Genomic DNA, 20416 nt, shown 5'->3' with positions numbered 1-20416 from the left:
AACATCCCCAAATTGTTGAGCCCTAGTTTATTCAAATCTAACAGAGTAAAGACAATAATAAAATCAGCACTTGAAGGAAGACCAAATAAAAACAAAAACCATCAGCCATTAAAGCATAACAGTAAACAGTACAATAATCTGATTAATGAAACAAAGAACACCAAAGGGTTAAAGGAAATGTTTATTCATTCCTGCCACCATTCATCATATGATAGCTTCCAGAGAATGCAACCTTAAAGAGAGCAAAGCATTATCATATCATAAATACTTCTTCAAGAGATACTGTTCTTACAGATATTGAAGCTGAGCCTGCAATCCTATTCTTGCTTACTTAGGGGTAACCCCCACTGAATAATACAGTGGGATTTATTTCCAAGAAAACAAGCAAAATAATTAGAACTAGGAGGGATAGTCCATGCATACATACCTGGGACTAAGCCCCATCAGGCACACTGAGACGTAACATGTACAAGAGTGGACTGGAAAGCAAATAAATGTGAGTTTCCAAAACTGTTGAAAAGTCCTAAGCATTTGTATTGAACAACATAATAATGATATACATAATTAAACATACCTACGGGATATGGGATGTAGTCTGCAATTCAGCCCAAGAGCTTCCTGCATTAAGAATTAATAATAATAAAATAGGCCTGATGTGCTTTTGTCTATATACTCCTGGACTAGCACATCTCACATGCAGTGTGTTCTGTAAGGAGATAAAAAGTGGGTCTCACAGCCCATTTACTTCAGATCACATCAATTAAATATAAATGCTATTCTGGTGCCTGGAATACAATTTATGACCACAAATAAACATAATCCATGGTACCAGGAAAGTTGGAGAAATCACCAGTTATCACTTACCATGGAAATGAACAGTTTTGAACCATGTAACGGCCACTTCATTGTCTATGGAAGCCGTTGTGGCATGTAAGCAGTAATAACACGAACAGGCCCTAGAAATTGGTATGATCAATACCAATACAATGTCTATAGAATCTATGTGAACATTTATTTGTGTAACTAAATATATTGCATATTTGGGTTCATAGGCGCCATCTCATGCTGAAGACTGTGGGTGCCCGCAACTTTGCCCATTGACTTTGTAGGGGCCCAGCCCCACAAATATACTGGAGTTGACTCCAGTGTTTGGGTTAGACTCCTCTCTTTGTGGCATACCCTCAAGCTAAGTAAAAAACGAGCTATCCTTTAATGCGCATTAACTCGTCTTTTGTTTGTATTATCAGTTAGATCATGAATGGTAAAAAGTAGTCCAGGGGTAGGCAACCTAAGGCCCACGGGCCGGATGCGGCCCAATCGCCTTCTCAATTCGACCCGTGAATGGTCCAGGAATCAGTGTGTTTTTACATGAGTAGAATGTGTGCTTTTATTTAAAATGCATCTCTGGGTTATTTGTGGGGCCTGCCTGGTGTTTTTACATGAGTAGAATGTGTGCTTTTATTTAAAATGCATCTATGCATTATTTGTGGGGCATAGGAATTCGTTCATCCCCCCACAATATAGTCCGGCCCACCACATGGTCTGAGGGACGGTGGACCGGCCCACGGCTGAAAAAGGTTGCTGACCCCTGAAGTAGCCTTTCCTCACTCTCTCTCAGAAATGTCTGTTCACTTACCATCAACCTTGTACTCTGCCCTTCCTATGAAAAAGGTGGATCCCATGCTAGGGATCATTAGGAACAAGTTTGAAATTATAACTGCCAATATTGAATGCCTATATACATATTTATGGCGCAACCACACTAGCAGTATTGCATACACTTCTGGTCAGCACATCACTCGGATCTTGTAGAGTTGGGCAATGTTCAGAAAAGGGTAGCCAAAATCATCATGGGGCTTTAGCAACTTCCCTATGAGGAGTGGCCACAACATTTGGGGCTTTTGTTTAAAAAAAGGGGGTGGAAGAGGTGATAGAGGTGTATTCATTCATACATTTTGTGTGGAACAATTTATATATATTTTTTCTGTGGCTCACCTCCCAGGGCCTTCTGGTGGTTCCCTCACTGTGAGAAGTGAAGTTACAGGGAACCAGGCAAAAGGCCTTCTTGGCAGTAGGGTGCTCCCATCAGACTCAGGGAGTCAAAGAACTACACAGTTTTTAGAAGACATCTGAAAGCAGCCCTGTATAGGGAAGTTTTGAACACTTGACATTTTATTATGTTTTTATATTCAGATGAAAGCTGCCCAGAGTGGCTGGGGAAACCCAGCCAGATGGGCGGGGTATAAATAATAAAATCATTATTAATAATAAGAATTATTATATTAGTTATTTATACCCTGCTTTTTGCCTCTGACAGTTTACAGATAAACTTAAGAATTATGGGTTTTCTTCCTGAGCATGACGACAATAAGCTCAGGGCAAGCTCATTTCCTATTTGGGGGCTTCCGCGGGCATCGAGTTAGCCATTGCGAGAAACGGGATGCTGGACTAAGATAGGCCATTGGTCTGATCCAAAAAGGCTCTCGTCATTGCGCTCTCGACGTGCTCTGAAAGCTTCAGTTTCAGAGAGATAAAGGGCTTTGGTCTTCCTTCGCCTTCTTCTGCGAAGTAGGTTTCTTCTGAGCCTCTCCATCCCTTCCCCCTCGAGGCTTCCCGGCGTCTCCGTCGAGGGGACGGAGGCAGCCTGGGTTGCTCTCCTGCTTGCGGCGGGGCAGCACAGCAGCAGCAGAGCGGAGGGGCGGCTCTTCCTGCTCGCGCTCCGCCTCCCTCCCTCGGCGCCTCCCTCGCCCCGTCAAGAAGCCAGGCGTGCCCAACCCGCGCCAGCGCAACGCAGTCACTCCAGGGCCACCAGCAGCGCCGGCGGGAAGCCACCTCGAGCTCCCTCACACACACGCACACACGTCCTTCGGCGGCCTGGGAGTTTGCTCGGGAGCCTCTTCTCCCCTTTCACTCGGCCGCGGCTGCTGGTGCTTTGCCGGGAGGGTCGTCTCCTCCTCCTCCACCTCCGGAGCCGTGTTGGGATAACGTCGCCGTGTGCTTTGTGCGCGCGCCTTCGGCTGCCGCGCAAGGATATTTTTTTGGGGGTGTCCGCAAGCGGAGGCGCCTCTTGGACGGAGCGGATCTTCTTCGGCCAGGTGAGGGACCTCGAGCGAGGCCGCCGGGCGCGGCGCGGGAAACACAAGCCGGGAGACGGAGGGAGGGAGAGCGAGGGAACCTGGGCTCGGGGAGGCTGGCGCGCGCGCGCGCTTCTCTGGGCTGGAGGGAGGCGCCTTCGAGCAGGCGGGCTCAGGTAACTGGCGACGGGGCGCAGGTGGGCGAGAGAGAATTGGCGGTGGGGGTGCAGAGAGAAGACGGAGAGCGCCGTGCCATTTCCCCCAGCCTTTCTGGCCAGGGATTTGTCGTGCTCTACGGGCCAGAGGCGCTAATCGGCGTTTGTGGTGGAAGAGCATCTCGCCAAGCCGGATACGGGTCTTCTTCTGCTCCGTGTGTTTCTCTCTCTCTCTCTCTCGGTGGTCGTTTTCCTTTTTGTGTGGCTTGCAGCGCGGGCTCTCGTCGTATCCCGGCGACACATCCCGGCGGAGCGAGGGAGCAGGCGTTGCTTTGCTTAGCGAGTAACAGGTCTTTCCGCTTTCCCGGAAGCTGCTTTGGAGTTCTTTCTGAACTGGGCTCTTGGGATTTCGGCCATCAGTTCTGCCTTGAAAAGGCTTGTGCTGGTGGGAAATAACTGCTTCGGAATCAAAGGCGAAATTCTCCCCGGCCCGGCAAAGCAGTTGTTTTGGCCTTATCTCGGTTTTACTGGAGCAGCTCTTCTAAAAATGCGTTGGTGTAATTTATTTTTGTTTGGATTTGTGAATGGGGTCCGTGAACTAGAATAATTCAGATCTAACTTTGCAAGTCAGTTGATCTCCATGTGATTAGAAGAAAGAGGAGAGGCGTATATAAGATGAATGATAGGAGTTTGAAAAACAAACTTTAAAAAAAAACCACTTTTAGTGTGTTCTTGTTGCTCACTCTGGTAAATATTAAGTCTGGTAAATATTTGGGCTGTTAAGATCAAGTATTTGTAGTTTGATCACTATTCCTTTTTTTCATAAAGTGTTGCATGCAGAAGGCTTTTACCGCATTAAGTCTTCATTTCCGATACAGTATAAATGAATCTTGTAATGGTATTGATCCACGTGCTAATGGCACTTAATGGATGTTTCTTTGGATATGAGCAGGATCAGAGAAGGGAATTGTTGCCCTTAAAAATTATGTCTGTATGTGTCGTCCCCCCACCCCAAACAGCTAAATGTTTCGCTTCATTTTTGTGTACCTTTTGTGAGCGTGAATAGGTTATTTGTGTGGCATATTCACATTAATAATGGTTCACTGTTGATTAGGCTTTTAAACTTTCTTGTAATAAATTAACTTGTTTATAATGTTGCATTGAAAAGGACAAGGGGATAAAATCATTAGTGATCTTTTATAGTTAGTATTTTTAGTATTTTAACGTTTTGGTTACTAAATGTTGATCATGAATGCATTAACTGCTTCTGGCAATCACCTACACATAAGTAAGTTTTTAGTTACCTGCTAGCTTGACCATGTGTTTATAAGGCAAATGGAAAAGTAAGGCCTAGTTTTATCCATAAAAAGCATATGCCTCAAGACTTGTTTTTTGGTATACTATGATTTGCTAGAGAGTAACAACAAGCAACAGGCTGTTTATCTCTTCACCTATTCCCCTTCCCCCTTTATAAATAATGTACCCAGAAGATATACCTATGCATACTTGTACAATTGAGCACCACGTGTTACATATGGCTTTTCTTAAACATGCTACAGTCATGGCAGTATGTATGTAACTGAAACTTCTCCAGAAAATGAATGAATGCAGGAAAATCTTGCTTAAACATCAGTAACATTTATATTTTACTGGAAGAAATATCAGCCAATTAGTTGGGCAAGGGCTCTTTATATTCGTCGTTTATGTAGAAGATGCTTATTTACAGGAACCCATTTAGCTCAGGAGATTTTGGTCAATAATACCCAGTTTTAATATAAAATGCAGCTGTAGCCAGTGCTGAACCTCAGGAAACTAGCCTCTGCCTCCATAAACAAAGCTGTTTGAAAAGAAAGCTTCTCTTGAAGCTAAGAAAGCATTGCTTGTTGGAATTTGATTTTTGAAAGAACTGTGTCAGTGGAGCTATCAGAAAAAGATATAATTTCGACTAGGAGAAGAGAGCGCCCATGTATGTTTGAAAACACACAGAGACCAGGAGTTCACCCAGTATAATTAATATATAAAGTATTTCATACTTACCACATAAATTCTTTCAAGTTTAAATAGCTCGTTATATAAACCTGAGGTTTTAAAATTCTGTATCAATACAGATTTCTATATGAGCAGACTACTACCAGTGACACTAAATTAAAATTTCCACTTTAATGGTCAGGGATTTTAAAGACTTGACATAAGGGAGAAGAAGCTGGGCCATGTTCTTACTTTTTCATGCCAGGTGTGGAATTCTTAAGGGGATTAAAATTAACAGCATTTTGATCTTTTGGCTGATAACCTCCTTACGCAAAGTACATGAGGTGGATACACAGATGCATTCTTGGAAACTGATAACCAGTCTGAAAGATAAGGGTTAAACCAACTCTGTGCCAAAGCATTACTATAAAACATTTGTGTTCAATTGTGACGAACTGAACAACGCCCCATAAGCTTGCTTTTATAGCCTTCTCTTTGATCCTCTCTTGTTGAGTTAATGTACTCAGGTCTTATCACAGTTCCATCAACAGTAGTTTTAAGAGTTTTAGTCAGAGACCTCACATTATACTGTTCCTGGCACTATTAAATATAAAGTACGTTATCATTTCCCTTCACTGTAGTGCAGTTTGCTCTTGGTCTCCTTAAATCCTTTATCCCAACAATAATCAAATAGCGTGTGCATCAGTTATGTGTGGGAGCTGAATAAAGAAGTGAATTGGAGTGAAGTCTTGTTAAAACATGATGTAGGCAATTGCCGCCCCACCCCCCAGTTTAGCACAGGGCTTGCACAGAGTGTCACTTTATTTTCTAGGTTTTTAAACACAGAATTACTATGTCATTGTATATCTAGTTATCCTAGGTCTGTGGGCTTTGCAATAAGCGGTGCTGTCCAGCATGTTGCCTGCAGAGCACGGAAGACTCTGGGTTGTTCTTTGTTAAGCCCAGCAATAGAGGTATTTTTTAAAAAAATAATGAAAGTTAAGGTGTTAAAAAAAAAAACACCTTCATCGTTCTGCTTTAACACAAACAAACCCAGAGCTCTTCAGAACTCCACAGGAGTGTTCTACAAAAGCATCATGATTTAAAGCCTGTATTGGAGTGGCCTATCAGAGGACACAGGCAAGGTCTGTAAGATCTATTGAAGGGCACCAGAAACTAGGCCCTATGTGAAACTGCAAAGTTTTTAAAACTTTAGAATCAAGAATACACATGACTCGACCACTTCTTAACTGTTTTAAGATAAGAAAGAGCAAGAGAGAAACCCCTGCTCTGCTTTCATAAGAGATTATGGAAGAAAATGAATGCCTTTTACTTTCCTCACAAAAAGCCCCCGGATCTATTTGTCTGCAATTTGGCAAGCTTAATCCACTCTGGAGGAGCTTCTGTACCTGTAAATCTCATCCACTTTGGCTAAAATGAGAAAAGTTTAAAGATATTTTTAGGTTCTCCATTATAGTGAATGGGGAAATAGAGGAAATATCTACAGTGGTGTGTACAGTTTGCCTGTGGAAACCCCTAGTAACATATATTTATGGTGTGAAAAGTTGATCATTAGGTAGTGCTGGGGAAGAGCAGCCCAAGGGCAAGGCTCACATTTTCTCTAGAGTCTAGAGCCAAAAGTGGTGTTGTCTGTTGCACAGACAACACCACTGCCCAAGGCTGAGCTTGAAACATGGGTAGTTAGTCAGGGCAGCCTACTTACATTTAGTAGGACTAAGAATTAATGGAGGCTAATAAGAATTGGCTCTGGTTTTATTTCACTTCAGGCCTGTAGGTTGTATAGGCCTGATTGGATAATTGGAGCAAGTGAGTACAAAATTGGTGTTTGAGTTGGTAGGAAACTAGAGTGTACCTTTTCTAAGACTAACAAAAATATGGAACTAGGTCTGATAAAATATATCTGTTCTAAAGTAATTGTTTTAATGAAGAGTGATGACCCTAAGGACACTTATATGGAAGTAAATTCCACTAATACCTGGGAGATTCTCTAACCAAATGGATGTGATTAGGATGAGGTGTTGCTTGCTGTCTACTCTCTAACAATTCTTTAGTTTTCAAATGACTATCAGTATTAAGTTCCAACAATATTCTTTTTATATGATCTCATACTGTGAACAAAAAAAGGAGCGGAGATTTTAGAAAGAATTGAAAAAAGTATTAAAACCTTTTTTCTTGTTTGATTTATGTGTACGCTTACTTTTATGGATTTTTGGGAAAGCTCACTTAAGGCCATGCATACTTAAGTATTCAGCTGTTCATGATGAGTGGATGATGAATAATACCATCTTTAGATATCAATAGCATTTTATAGTGTTTCAGTAATAATTTATAATTCAGACAGTCTATACTTTTGCCAGAAGCTGAAGCGAGTCATTCTGCATACAGAGAGATTTCATCAATAGAAATGAAGTAGAGCAAAAATGAAATACTGTGTTCACAACAATCTTGTGACATAGGTTTGGCTGAGATGCTGTTGACTTAACCAAGACCACCCATTGTGTTCATGACTGTCTGGTGATTTGAACTTGTATTTCACAGTGCCATACCAAAGTCCAGCCACTGAGCCAAAATGCCTCCCTATTTCACAATCCTTATTATAAGTTAAATACTAGGTAGCATCAACATAACCTTTATAGTGTACATGTCAAGATGCTGTTGTAGTGATTGGTATTTGAGTGTTTGATGCCTAGTCTTCTCCCATAGTGAGTACTTTGATGGTTGCACCCAATTGTGTATAATGATCTTTAAAAATAAAAATAAAAGTTCTGTGTTGGTAGAACATTATGTTGTAACTTGTAAGTTAAAATAGCCAAGTCTGACATACTGATTGTTGGAGTTTTGGATTGGTCAGTGGCACACCCTCCACCCACCAAGCCATATCACATACAGCTTGGCAAATTATCCTCTTTCAAAATATTTCTGTGAGGTGGGGTGATGTTTGAAAGCTAGTTGTGTAACTCTTTGGAGTTGGGACATTAAAGTTTAATCTAGCGCGGCTAGAACGTTTTTAAATGATAACTCTTGATTTGCTTCTCCTATGTTCTCCCTTCTGAATGAAGTTAATTGGTGACATTCGTGTATGAAGTTAATTGGTGACATTTGTAAACTGCAGCAGATAGAATGTTCATGCATGAGCCAAAAGCATTTTCCCTCCTGCCAACAAATAGCTCTCATATATATTTTATTTTCTCATTTTAGATGAGTGACTTTGGAATCAAGAACATGGATCAGGTAGCACCTGTGTGCAATGCATATAGAGGACTGCTCAAGGTGAGTTGTGAAAAACAAACATTTTCAGTAACACTTTAATTTTGCATGCATGAAACTATTTTTACATGCTATAAACAATATACTTCTATTCCAGCTAAAAACTAACATTTTCAGTAACAGTCCAGTGAAGACTATTAGTTTAATTCGATGTTGTGTCATTTGCATATAGGCTTTCTATATTTGAAAAGAGAATAACAGAAACTGTTTTCTTATTTGCTATGCAATTTGAAAGCCAAATCCTGCCACGTGATCTCACCAAGACAGGTGTATAAAATAAATGCACTGTTGAGATAGCCAAAAGCTTAATGTGCTGGTGTCAAGTAGCATTTTTATGTACAGTTGATTGTATTTACACCCTAATTGTCCTGTAGTTTAAAAATTCAAAGTCCCCTATGAGAAGTGCTTTGTCTGCTGTTTTGGCTTACTGTGACATCAACAACTTATGTCTCTTTAAAAATTCCACTATTGATTTCTTTCAATACTGCCTGACATTCAATCCTTTGAGGGAATCGGAGACAGAATAATTTAGCAAAATGAAGCTATGTCTTAATTTAGCAATAAACTGTTCAAAGTTGTATTTTTACTTAGTTAAGACAAAAGAATATAAATGTAGGCCTTATGGAAGATGCTTGCTAACCTTTTCTTGGCTGATAGGCCAGTCACAAACAATATTGAAGGCATATTGGTTGACTTACGTTGGCCTTCTGGGCACAGTTCCAACATTGTACAACTGTTCCTCATTTGTTCAGGATTTTTATGTGTCTATGCTTTAACGTGCTCGTTGTGCTGTTTAGTTTCATATTCAAAACATTTTTTTTTCAGTACAGCATGCCTTTTACTCACTCTTAATTCTGCTGCATTTTTTCCAGTGACTCAGTACAAGGGTCACTTGTTTACACAAAACACAGGAGTTTCCAGATTATGTTGAAAGTGTTGACTCAGATCTTTTATCAGTTAACATTGAAAGAATTTATGTTGTTAGAAGGCTAGACAGCTGGCTTATTATTAATCATTTCATTTGTACAGCAACTTGCTCAAGTTAAGTTCTTAAAGCTGAATTTTCTTATTGGAGTAATGTCTATATGAACAGTTTCTTTGTGCTAGACTGAATCACATTGACTAAATAAGTGTTGGGCTAAAACCAGCCAATAGAGGCACACATCTGAGAGATGTACTTTGTGCTGGCTTTTCCACCCTGTGATATGCTTTTTTGAATTTAAAAGGTGAAATCTGTAGCAATGTATTAGAGACGTTACCCAAAACTGGCACCCAAACTTCATAGATATGCTGCTTCCCTGACCATTTGAATACAAATATATTAATAAAAGCAGTAGAAAGCCAAACACATTGTTCTTGGAAGTCTATCTTAACACCTCAACAAGCTAACCATTTTAATGATGTGAAAACATTTCAGTGAATGGCTATGTTTGTGAGTTAATGGGTGAAAAAAAATAGTGGAATGTATCAAATCTTTTATTTCAGACTTGCTTTACAATGGCTGCTACAAAGATGGTAGTGTTGTAGTCTCGTGTGTGTGTGATTTTTGTTTTATCAAATAGGTGCTTATACATATTATACACAATTATACAAGAAAGGTTAGTGTGCAGTTTCTGTATATCAGTATGCAGTTAGTGTGCATTTCATAAAACTATTCTGGTGAATAGCTTCATAAAAAGGAAGTTACTTAGGAAAGCAAATAATTATAAAACCTCAAACCTCAGATTACTGTTCAGATTTCATGTGTGTCTCCCATTGTTTTCTAGAGTCTAGATAATACCTATTCCCCCCTTAATAGAATTTATAGTGCTATGTAGTCATTCAAACGCGAACAGTGCTTCATAAAATAAAGCAAATCCTTTAAAATAATACCTAAATCTTTGTTAATTCAAATTTCAGATTGTGCTTTTAAAATGTTGCAAGGATATGCTCCATGACATTATGAATCTGAAGATGCTTTTGTAGCTTCCTATTTGAACTACTGCTACAGCTTTTAGTAAATCAGGAAATCCAGCGTCAATCCTTCGTATATACTTAGTCAGTTTCAAGGGAAATGATACTGACTAAGAAATGGCTGCTTAACATAGAATGGAGCTGTTAAGATTCCTGGAACAATGAGTTACATAACCATATTACATTTGCTCTATAAACTTGTGCGTGTACTAAAATATCTAAACTGAACTTCTTGTATTTTCTTTTTCAGCGGCAGCCTGCATTTGATAGCTTTGAAGGTGCAAATTCTTTGTTTACTGGATACTTTCCCTCATTAAATGAAGATCAGACAGTCCAGGAAGTGCCAACAGGCCTTGATTCTATTTCTTATGGTAAATACCAGTTTAATAAATGTAACACCTCTGTCATGCTAGTTAATAGAATGGAATACTCTAAACAGGATGTGGTCCGAAGTCACCTGTATGTAGAATTAGAGAAGGCACAATCTGTGGGCATCTCCTCTTATTCATAATAGAATAGCGTTGAAGCAAAGTCATTGCTCATGTGTAGCTCCTATTAATTTGAATATAGTGGAACCTCGACTTACATACGCCTCGTCTCACTGACTATCCAAATTGCATCCACGGCAAACCCAGAAGTAAACACCAGGTTTGCCGCGATTTGCACATGCGCAGAAGCGCGCTACCGCCAAATGCGCACACACGGCGCCTCTTCTAGCACACTGTTTCGACCAGCGGACAGACCTCCAGAACGGATTATGTCTGTAAGTAGAGGTTCCACTGTAGTGCTTATGCAGGAAATGTCTTGGTAGAGTTGGGCAGAGGTATACCCCTCGTAATATAAATTTAAAATTCTCAGTCCAGATTGTCTATGTGGCTCCATTAGCTTGAGTAGCAAAGTACGAAGATGTGCATAGTTTTTGGAATTAATGGTGAAGCTGTTACAAGTAAAGGAGCACTGTGACTGCTTTCTTGGTCCTAGGCTTGAAACTGATCAGGATGCAAAGTTCATTTAGTTCTTCTGGTAATGAAAGTAGTATTTTACTCTGAAAGTCACACTGGCAGGTAGCCTATCAGTAAATGAATTCAGATAGTTCGTCAGAGCCCCAGTTGCAGCAGCACTGTTCTTGCCATAATAGTGCTGTACACCTGACGAAATAGTCAATAGAACACAGATAAGCGAAGTATTGTGGTTTTGAAATGATTATAACTCCGTATACCAAGGGCAAACTCTTTCTTACAAAAAGCGAGTTAAAATCATTGATAGCAATGCTGGTGATCCTGTCCTGAAGGAATGCAGAGCTAAATAACAAGTTCGGAATAATTACTATGTTTATGCAAACAATTCTAAACATGGTTGCTTTATGTTCTTTTCTAGTGTTGAAATGTTGCTAGTCTCTTCTAATGTTATGTCACTGGCAACTTCTGTAAAGAATACAGCTGGGTCCAAAATCTATATTAATAACAAAGCATTGCTGCAGTTGAGAAAGAAGAAACTTAAACATTTTCCCCCTTTCCCTTTTCTAAAGTATTGCAACTCTTCTGCCTTTCAGAATCAAACAGCTGTGAATTGCCTCTTTTAACCCCATGCAGTAAGGCTGTGATGAGTCAGGCCTTAAAAGCAACTTTCAGTGGTTTCACAAAGGAACAGCGCAGACTGGGTATTCCAAACAGTAAGTGCTTTATTTCTAATGCAAAAGACTACACTGATTAGCCTTAGAAAGGTAGTTTTATTATAATACCAGTAAACAAAATGAGAGTTTCTGAGTGCTTGCAAATGATCTTTTGAGGATTGTAGCCTGAGCTTGGTGTAGGTTTAGTTTACTGGATGTTTCTCAAAAGAATATGTGGAGCAGTGTTAGTAAAAGAGGCAGCAGCCAGTAGGCATAAGTGTGTGTCCTGCAGAGAGTTTCTTTAATGTTAATTTGTTTGTCTTGCTCCTTGCAGATCCGTGGTTATGGTCACATCATCAGGTGTGCCAGTGGCTTATCTGGGCCACCAATGAATTTAGTTTGGTAAATGTGAACTTTGAGAGGTTTGCCATGGATGGGCAAGAGTTGTGCAGACTGGGAAAGGAGCGCTTCTTGGAATTGGCACCTGATTATGTGGGTGATATTCTCTGGGAACATCTGGATCAAATGATAAAAGGTAAATAAGTCTAACCAGAATAGTGGCATGAGCCAGGAAACATATGACAAGTTTTGTTTGGGGGCAGTGGATGGTAAACTTGCAAAAGTAAATGCTAATCCTTTTGTTAAGTGTTATACAAATGTCACATGCTGCCTTTTAACAGATGAAAGCAAATTCCCCTGTCCAAAATGTATAAACAAATACTTTTTCTATTTCCAGACAGTGAAGAAAAGCCACAAGATCAGTATATGGAAAATGCCCATCTCACTTCATCCATGCACTGGGTCAACAACAACACATTAGGTAAGTATCTTTAATTAGGCTAATTACAGCAGTTAAGGAAAGCTGGAAAGACTGAATTTCCTTTCATGTCAGTAGATATCCAATTTCATACCTGCGCTGTGCAGAGTATACACCCTGGATGAAATTGCATATGCATATTCAGCAATCTACAGAAAGTTGCTTTATATACCTTTTACTTTCAGAAGGGTGAGGGAGGTAGTCAGGTTATTGGGGGGGGGTATGTTTTTTTGCCAGGAACTGGTGATAAATGGAATGGATATGCTTCAAAATGCTGATCTGTTAGGACTAGAAACTTAAAGGAAAACCCCCAATATATTTGCCTGGGGAGAGGTGAGAAGGTTATAGGTGCAAGGGGAGATTGAGTTGACTAATTGTCATGTTTGGCATTTGACATTGTGCTAACAAGTGTTAGGGCCATACATGTATTGCTCTACTTGACATCTGATACTGTTCTAGGGGAGTCTGCAATGAGTATTATAAAAACAAATGTGCATTTCCCCTCCAGGTATTAACATAGAACAAGCACAGTATTGTGCTCAAGTACCCAGCTATCCAAAAGCCCTCGGCTATCCAAAATCCAGCCTTTTGGATGACTTATGTCAGACATCTGTTGGACCAAATGTAGTTAACCTAAAACAAGAATATCAGATGTTTCCTAAAGCACAGTTAGAAACTGTCAATGTGAACTACTGCTCCATGAACCAGGACTTTGCAAGAAACAACTTGAACTTGATGTTGGATAACTCTGGTAAGATTGCACTTCCCTATGCGTATGATCCCTTGTTGTTTATAATGCTTACAGTGTAGAAGATTCCTAGAATAAACATTAATATAATACAGTTCCTAACATGTGCTCTAGCAATTATGTATTTAAAAAAACCAAGCTTATTGTTTCTGAGTTAGCAGCCCAACTTACCTCTTTATTACTCAGCCACAAATCATTATTTTGAGATGCTGAGAACTCGTAGTGCCTTTTGATAGGTCAACGGAGTACAGTACAATTTGTCAAAGAAAAAAGAAAAAAAACTGTCTTGTTAAGCTGTTGGCAACTAAGCTATAAATTTCATAAGCTTCCTTAATTAATTATTTCTGTGCTGCCCTTCACCTGAAGACCACAGGGCGATTTACAATATATAAACAAAAATGCATGCCATAGTAACAAAGAAAAGGGGCCTCATATGATGATTGCAGGGGCCAGGTTGTTTCATATGAGGAGAAGCGGGCCTTGAGGTATTGCAGTCACTTTCAAGTGATCTTCTGATCTATTAAGTAAAACCCTTGGATTCAAAGTAGTATTCTTACTGACCACAACTGAGCAAAATTGAAGGACTTAAACATAATCTGAATTACGATGGATTGCAACCTCTGTAATTTGAGTTCTTAACTGGTGGAGTGGGGGCAGACTAACTGTTAAAAAGAAGAGAGATGAAACTAAGCTGCATTCTCATTGGCTTGCTGCACTGAATTAAGGACTCTGCTAGACTGGCAAAGGAAAATGCGATTGATATGTGATGTAACATTGTGCCACCTGTTTTCCCTGTTTAAATTTACAACGCATTTAACTGAAACGCTTCTTTGATGTGTCTCGATCCAGCCTAAGATTGCAGGGTTTTTTTTTTAAAAAAATAATTTTTATTAACCGGCCAACCAAATCAAATCACATCACATAAATTCCGAATTACAAAGCCGAATTTTAAATTTTATTGAGGGAACCCATATTTCAAGATCCGAAGTGGGATTCTGATCATCTTCTTGCCACTGCGTTAATGTCCAAATCAGTCCAAATAAAGTTCATAATTCTATCCAGTCTTATCTTGCTGTTTCCACATCTAAGATTGCAGTTTTGAGCCTGTATTCTCAGCCTCATCCATTCAAACCCGGGTGTTTCTATCATTTCCATTTTTTCAGCTGCAATACTAATACAAAGAAAAACTTGAGTGAACCCAAACTTGTGACTTTTCCACACTTTCAGGTAAACCTAAAGAGCATGACTCAAGTGACAGTGGCACAGAAAGTTATGAAGGCTCAGATTCATTGCTGCAGTCTTGGAACAGCCAGTCCTCGTTGGTGGATGTCCAGCGTGTGCCATCTTATGAGAGTTTTGATGATGACTGCAGCCAGTCCTTGTGTCTGAACAAACCCACAATGTCCTTTAAAGACTACATTCAAGAAAGGAGTGACCCTGTGGAGCAAGGGAAACCAGTTATACCAGCTGCAATTCTAGCTGGATTTACAGGCAAGTACTACAATATTTTCCTTGACCTTTTTTGTTTTTTGCCTCTGGGGCTTTTCTGCCCCTTCACCGATTGCATAATGCCCCGTGAGGGTGCGTTTTTATTTAGGTGAAATGACAACAGAGGTAGCCATTCAAATGTAACTGGAGCAATTTCGGACTACTGTCAAAGATTAATTAAAGCCACTATTTGTACACTTTTCTGTGTGTATGAAAGCTAAATGAAAGCAGAATTCAACAATTCTTTTGTGCCCAGTGCAAGTTCTTTTCTGAATTCCATGTTTCAGATGAAATTCAATTGTTGGGGTGGATTTCAGAGTGAAACATAAGGGGTACTGCAAAGTGTAGCCAACAGTTTGGAGGGCAGGAAGATTCCTTCAATTTGTTGCCTTGATTTTTTTTTAAGATTGTGAATCCAGATTTACTGTAAGAAAATCCTGTTAATTACAGGTGTATATTTCATTTTTTCTGATTCAACTTCTGGTGTCAGGTTTACCTTTACCCAGGAAGACTTTAATTATATTAAACAATTATACTAAAATCCTGAGTACTAGTCTCTTTAACACATTAATTTATGTATGACAGTATACAATAATTTTCTCTTATCTTGGTATTAACAGGTAGTGGACCAATACAATTGTGGCAGTTCCTTTTAGAGCTTCTAACTGACAAATCGTGTCAGTCATTCATTAGCTGGACTGGAGATGGATGGGAGTTTAAATTAACAGATCCAGATGAGGTTAGTAGTTCAGTTGTCATGAATAGAAATTGTTTGGCGCCTACTCTTAGGTGGAGCTATGAGGAAGGACAGCCTGTACTCTGCACCTTAATATAATATAAGCAGTATTAACTAGATGTATAAAACTTGTTTCCCATGTATAGTTTGTTGGCCAGCTTTTTTTGTTTTTTAAAGACATACGGTAATTCTGAACCAGGATAGGAGAATATATATATATATATATATATATATTGAGAATGAATGAATTCTATTAGGTATCAAGTGGTTGCTTCATGATTTAAATTCTTTCAGTTAGAAAAATACTGCAGGAAGTTAATTTGTTGAAGCTTTTCACTTCAGATATACTCATAATTCTCATAATTCAAGCGTGACTTGGAAGTATTTCATTATTTAAAACCTCCTTTTTTTTTTGCAACTCTCTAGATGCCCTGGATGTCTTTAGCTATTCATTAAGCTTTTAAGGATTAGGCATTTCATTCCACCTTTCCCTTTTGAACTTGTTGTTCCTAGTATGCTCCAGTTAACTTGGCCTTGTGGAAGTGCTAGTGATTAAAGAACATGGCATTTGGAATAAATGACTCCATTCCTAAAATCCAGATTTTCAGCGGTTGCCTTGAATGTTAATAACTCTTACCACATTTTTCTCCTTTAAGGTCGCACGGCGATGGGGCAGAAGGAAAAACAAGCCCAAAATGAATTATGAGAAGCTGAGCCGTGGCCTCCGCTATTACTATGACAAGAACATCATACACAAGACTTCAGGGAAGCGCTATGTATACCGTTTTGTATGTGACCTACATAACCTGTTGGGCTATACAGCAGAGGAGCTGCATGCAATGCTAGGAGTGCAGCCAGACACAGAAGACTGAGCGTTGCAATTTTCTGTAGCATTGATGGAAGGATGCAACAACGCATGAACTGTGAACTGGGACCTCCTGCATCAGTCATTAGTTTTACCTTCTGGCTGTTTGGAGTGGGACACTGTAAAAGACCTTAAAAGAAGTGATTTTGTGAACCAGGTGAAGTCAAAGGAAAGAGAAATGGCTGTATTTGGGGGCACCATGGCTTCAGATCTTGATGTGTCCAACCTTTTGAGCAACAACGAGTGAGGTCAACACAGTTCCCAGCTGTAACTTGGAAGATACGAAAGTACTCCAGGGTTTAGAGTTCTGGTTATTTATACCACCATATAATTAAGGGTGTTACCCATACCAAAGGCTGATAGCCACCAGAATTTCTAGCTTGAACAAACCCTAAAATAACAACCTTGCAGATGTTTTATGTCATGACGTGTGATTTAAGAGAGGGAAGGTTAGGCATCCTTTATTTAAGTTTGGGTACTGAGTTGAATTTGCATTGGGTGTTCTTGCCAAAGCAGCGCATGTGCCCTCCGCAAATAAACTGTAGTCTCAGAGCCAGGTGGAGCAGTGGCAGAGAGTCCTCACAAAGAGGGAGGAAATATGTACCATTTCAAAGTCTGTTATTTGTGTTTGTGTATATAAGCACGTTCATAATGATTTTCTGGCAATTTAATGCTCCTATTTAACATATTGTATATTGTAATTTAAGCTCATATAAGCATCTGAAAGAGGAGGAAAGTAAAGGTTTCATTTCAGAACAGCAGCACTTAAGCATCCTGGAACAAGTATTTAATCTACTGAAGGAGTTGATAAATCACATAGGCACATGCTGAGTGCCTTTTTTGCTCAAGGAGAATAATTCATGGCTGGCAGAAAAACACTTTGAGCATTTTTTTTTGAAAGAGACTAATAAATATAGCCTGGGGCATAAGCCCAATTTGCCTTTTATTCTGACTGAAATTGAAAATGTTAATATTGTTTTCAAATATATTTATTAATGGCATATCTCTTTTATGCATGTCCTTTTGGAAACAATTTATATGTATAGTCCTTATTTCTTTTATTCAGTTGGCCATTCCCCAACCTTTGCCCTCACCCTTCATGAACTATCCTGATTAAAATATGAATTCTATTTTTGGAAATAATTCTGACTCCTTTTCAGCAGTTAGGAGAAAGATATATGTAGCAGCTATTTTTACTGCCAAAAACAAAAACACTTCACTGGAAAAAATGGTTTGTAAATGAAAAATATTGTAAAAGAAAAGTATTTTTTATCTTGAGATTGATGTAAATTTAAATGTACAGTCTGATGTTTAAAATGTTATTAAAACCTCTTGAACGAATATTAACAGTTGTGTTTATACGCTTATGAATTCTTAACAGTAATTTTGAAACTTACCAGCAATTCAATAAGTACATATCTAAGTGTCTAATAAGTCCTGGGGGTTGACACGGGGGGCAATAGTCTCTCCATCATATCAGTGTCCATCAAGATTTGAATGCAAATGTATTGCAGAGAAGCAGCTCCATCTCCTGCAAGGTTGACAGTCTTTCAGCAGAAGCAATAAATACCCACATGCATACATTACTTAGCTAGATCTCATGTCTCTATCAAATTGAATGGCGTGAATTGTGTACGTGCCAACAAGACATGCTCCCAAAGAACACAATAGCTGATAAAACTGCATATACTCTATAGTGCTTGCCTTCAATGGTGGAACATTTCAACTTCTTGATTTGGACTCCAAAAACCACACACACCCTGGAGTGGTTTTCTAATTAGTATGGGGTTTTTAAAATACTGTGAAATTCTGCTGTGAGTCATGTAAAACAGGCCCAAATGGAGGCATTTGCTATAAATGTACATGCAAACACAGCTGGAAAATATTTGGGATCTTTTCTGTGTGTGCAAATACAATCCTGTTTACAGATGCATCCAATATCTCTACTTCCCACAAGAAGAGCTTTCCAACACTCCCTCTTCAAGGGTGACTTTAAGGGATAACTTAATACGGTGCTAATTTTGTTAGTGTTTACAACAGGCGGCTACAGAAAACATGCATCCCCCCCCAAACCCGCCCCAATCAGATGCCCTGGAGGTCGCATCTTTATGTCTGGCTTGATGCTTTCATCTTTCCATGGATATACAGGCCTACTGCTTAGTAGCCAGTTCTCTCCCCATTGCCCCAACTCACATGCTGGGCATGTGACTGGCATAATACTGGAGGGGGAGATCCATATCCTCATAAATTGAAAGAATTCAGATTGTAATTCAGTGCATGTGTTACTTTTATGAAGGAGTCTTGTCTTTCATTGGTAACTAAGCATGTGAAATGTGATGCAGAGTACGCAACCTCAAAGCCTAAACAATTTGCCTCTTGCAAATTCAGCTTCTTTAAGTGCAGAGATCTTAAAGAGGCTTTCTGTTATGTGGGATGGTGGTCTTAAAGATATGCCTTAATTCACAGCTTCAGTCCCAGCTTAGACCTTTTCTTCTGTGAATCGTTCCCATTTTATTATGGCCAGGTGTGTGGGTGTGGGTGCTTAAAACCATAGAATCCTACAATGTTACAATCCAATGAAACAATTTAAAACAAACTGAAGAATAGAGGGGGTCGGCTTCACTGTCAACTTTATGCAAGAGAGTCTTCCATCATAATCGTTTTGCCAAAAAGATTCCTTCTCACCCGCTTTGGATTCTTGGTACTAATAATCTTATGCAAGATGGCGTGTTGGGAGGAAAGGACCTTGTTGATGAGCAAGTTGTTCCACGTCCGAGTCCATATCCTCACCAAGGCGGCTGATTATGGAGAGAAGGGGAGCATCTAAAACCTTATCACAACTCTGCAATTGTCCCTGATCCAACAAAGTCATACTGACAAATTTCAAATGTAACAGAAGGGGAACTTGCTGCAGAAGGGGAAAGCTTTTCTCTTAATTCACTTCCCCAAACCTGTCACAAAAATAGTGAAGCCAACTAGCTGAGATCTCAGCAGCTTCTACTGAAGTCAGTTTCTCTCCGAGGAAAGCTGGAAATGTCCTGAGAGGTAGAGTACAGAACTGCTTGGATTACTTTGAACTGGTGACGGACCGTGGTGTGAAGCAGGTGGCCCTGTGTTTCCTTCCCCCCCCCCCCGAAGGCTGCATGTGATTATGGACATATACCCTTTCCTGACAGTTACTCATCATCGCCAGTGACATCACAGGCAGTGTCCACTAGGTTCTCATGACAGCAAACATGCACCCATCTATTGCAATGGCAGAAGTGGGGCAGCTGCCATTCTCCAACACAGAGGAAACAAAACTTTCCACTTTGCCAAGCTGACTAAAAATAAATCTAGGAACTGGAAATCAAACCGCCAGCCAAGTCATGGGTGATTACTGTGTGAACATGTATGCCCACAAAGTTATGAAACATGTTCTGAATTACGTGGCAAATGTGCTAACCTTGTGGTAAATTTGGTGTCCAAAACATTGCTGTATTTCTATTGAAGGACAGACAAGGCAATGATCGCAAAGCCCCGTAATTTACAGGAAAGCAGAAAAGAGATGTTACATCATAGCACCAAAAAAAAAAGTCCTGACTACTGTATTAGTCTTCTAAAGAGTGATGAGCTGGGTGTTTTGTTTAACCATTTGTTAACTAATCAAAGTCTCATGTGGTTGAGCTGCAGCCTTTAATTTGCCCACCTAAACTATTCACAGATGCTCTGG

The 20416-nt window shown here is 39.7% G+C and overlaps 1 protein-coding gene across 3 annotated transcripts; it reads left to right on the top strand.

Annotated features, from left to right (window-relative positions):
• Window positions 1-2740: 2740 nt before the first annotated feature.
• Window positions 2741-18045, top strand: ETS2 (ETS proto-oncogene 2, transcription factor). 3 transcript variants are annotated; one of them, XM_083734853.1, is made up of 10 exons: window positions 2741-3095; window positions 8417-8488; window positions 10689-10809; window positions 11991-12110; window positions 12385-12585; window positions 12787-12870; window positions 13376-13618; window positions 14843-15106; window positions 15724-15842; window positions 16496-18045. In XM_083734853.1, exons 2-10 carry the CDS (start codon window positions 8417-8419, stop codon window positions 16709-16711), a joined length of 1440 nt encoding a protein of 479 aa, XP_083590979.1. In that variant the 5' UTR covers window positions 2741-3095; the 3' UTR covers window positions 16712-18045. The 3 variants fall into 3 exon arrangements, with proteins under 3 accessions (XP_083590979.1, XP_083590978.1, XP_083590980.1); XM_083734852.1 differs by having other exon boundaries at window positions 14843-15110; window positions 15728-15842; XM_083734854.1 differs by lacking the exon at window positions 2741-3095 and adding an exon at window positions 3371-4517 and having other exon boundaries at window positions 8386-8488.
• Window positions 18046-20416: the final 2371 nt, after the last annotated feature.

This window comes from Podarcis gaigeae (assembly GCF_964106915.1).
Source record: "Podarcis gaigeae genome assembly, chromosome: 4".
Classification (NCBI taxonomy): Eukaryota; Metazoa; Chordata; class Lepidosauria; order Squamata; family Lacertidae; genus Podarcis; species Podarcis gaigeae.
Note: the sequence above shows the minus strand (reverse complement) of the source record. Positions and strands in the feature narration are given on the sequence as shown.

Coding starts and splice junctions, on each gene's coding strand:
- ETS2 (XM_083734853.1), top strand. CDS start 8,417: ATGAGTGACTTTGGAATCAAGAACATGGATCAGGTAGCACCTGTGTGC. Junction 12,586..12,786: donor TCTGGATCAAATGATAAAAG/GTAAATAAGTCT, acceptor TTCTATTTCCAG/ACAGTGAAGAAAAGCCACAA. Junction 12,871..13,375: donor GGTCAACAACAACACATTAG/GTAAGTATCTTT, acceptor TTTCCCCTCCAG/GTATTAACATAGAACAAGCA.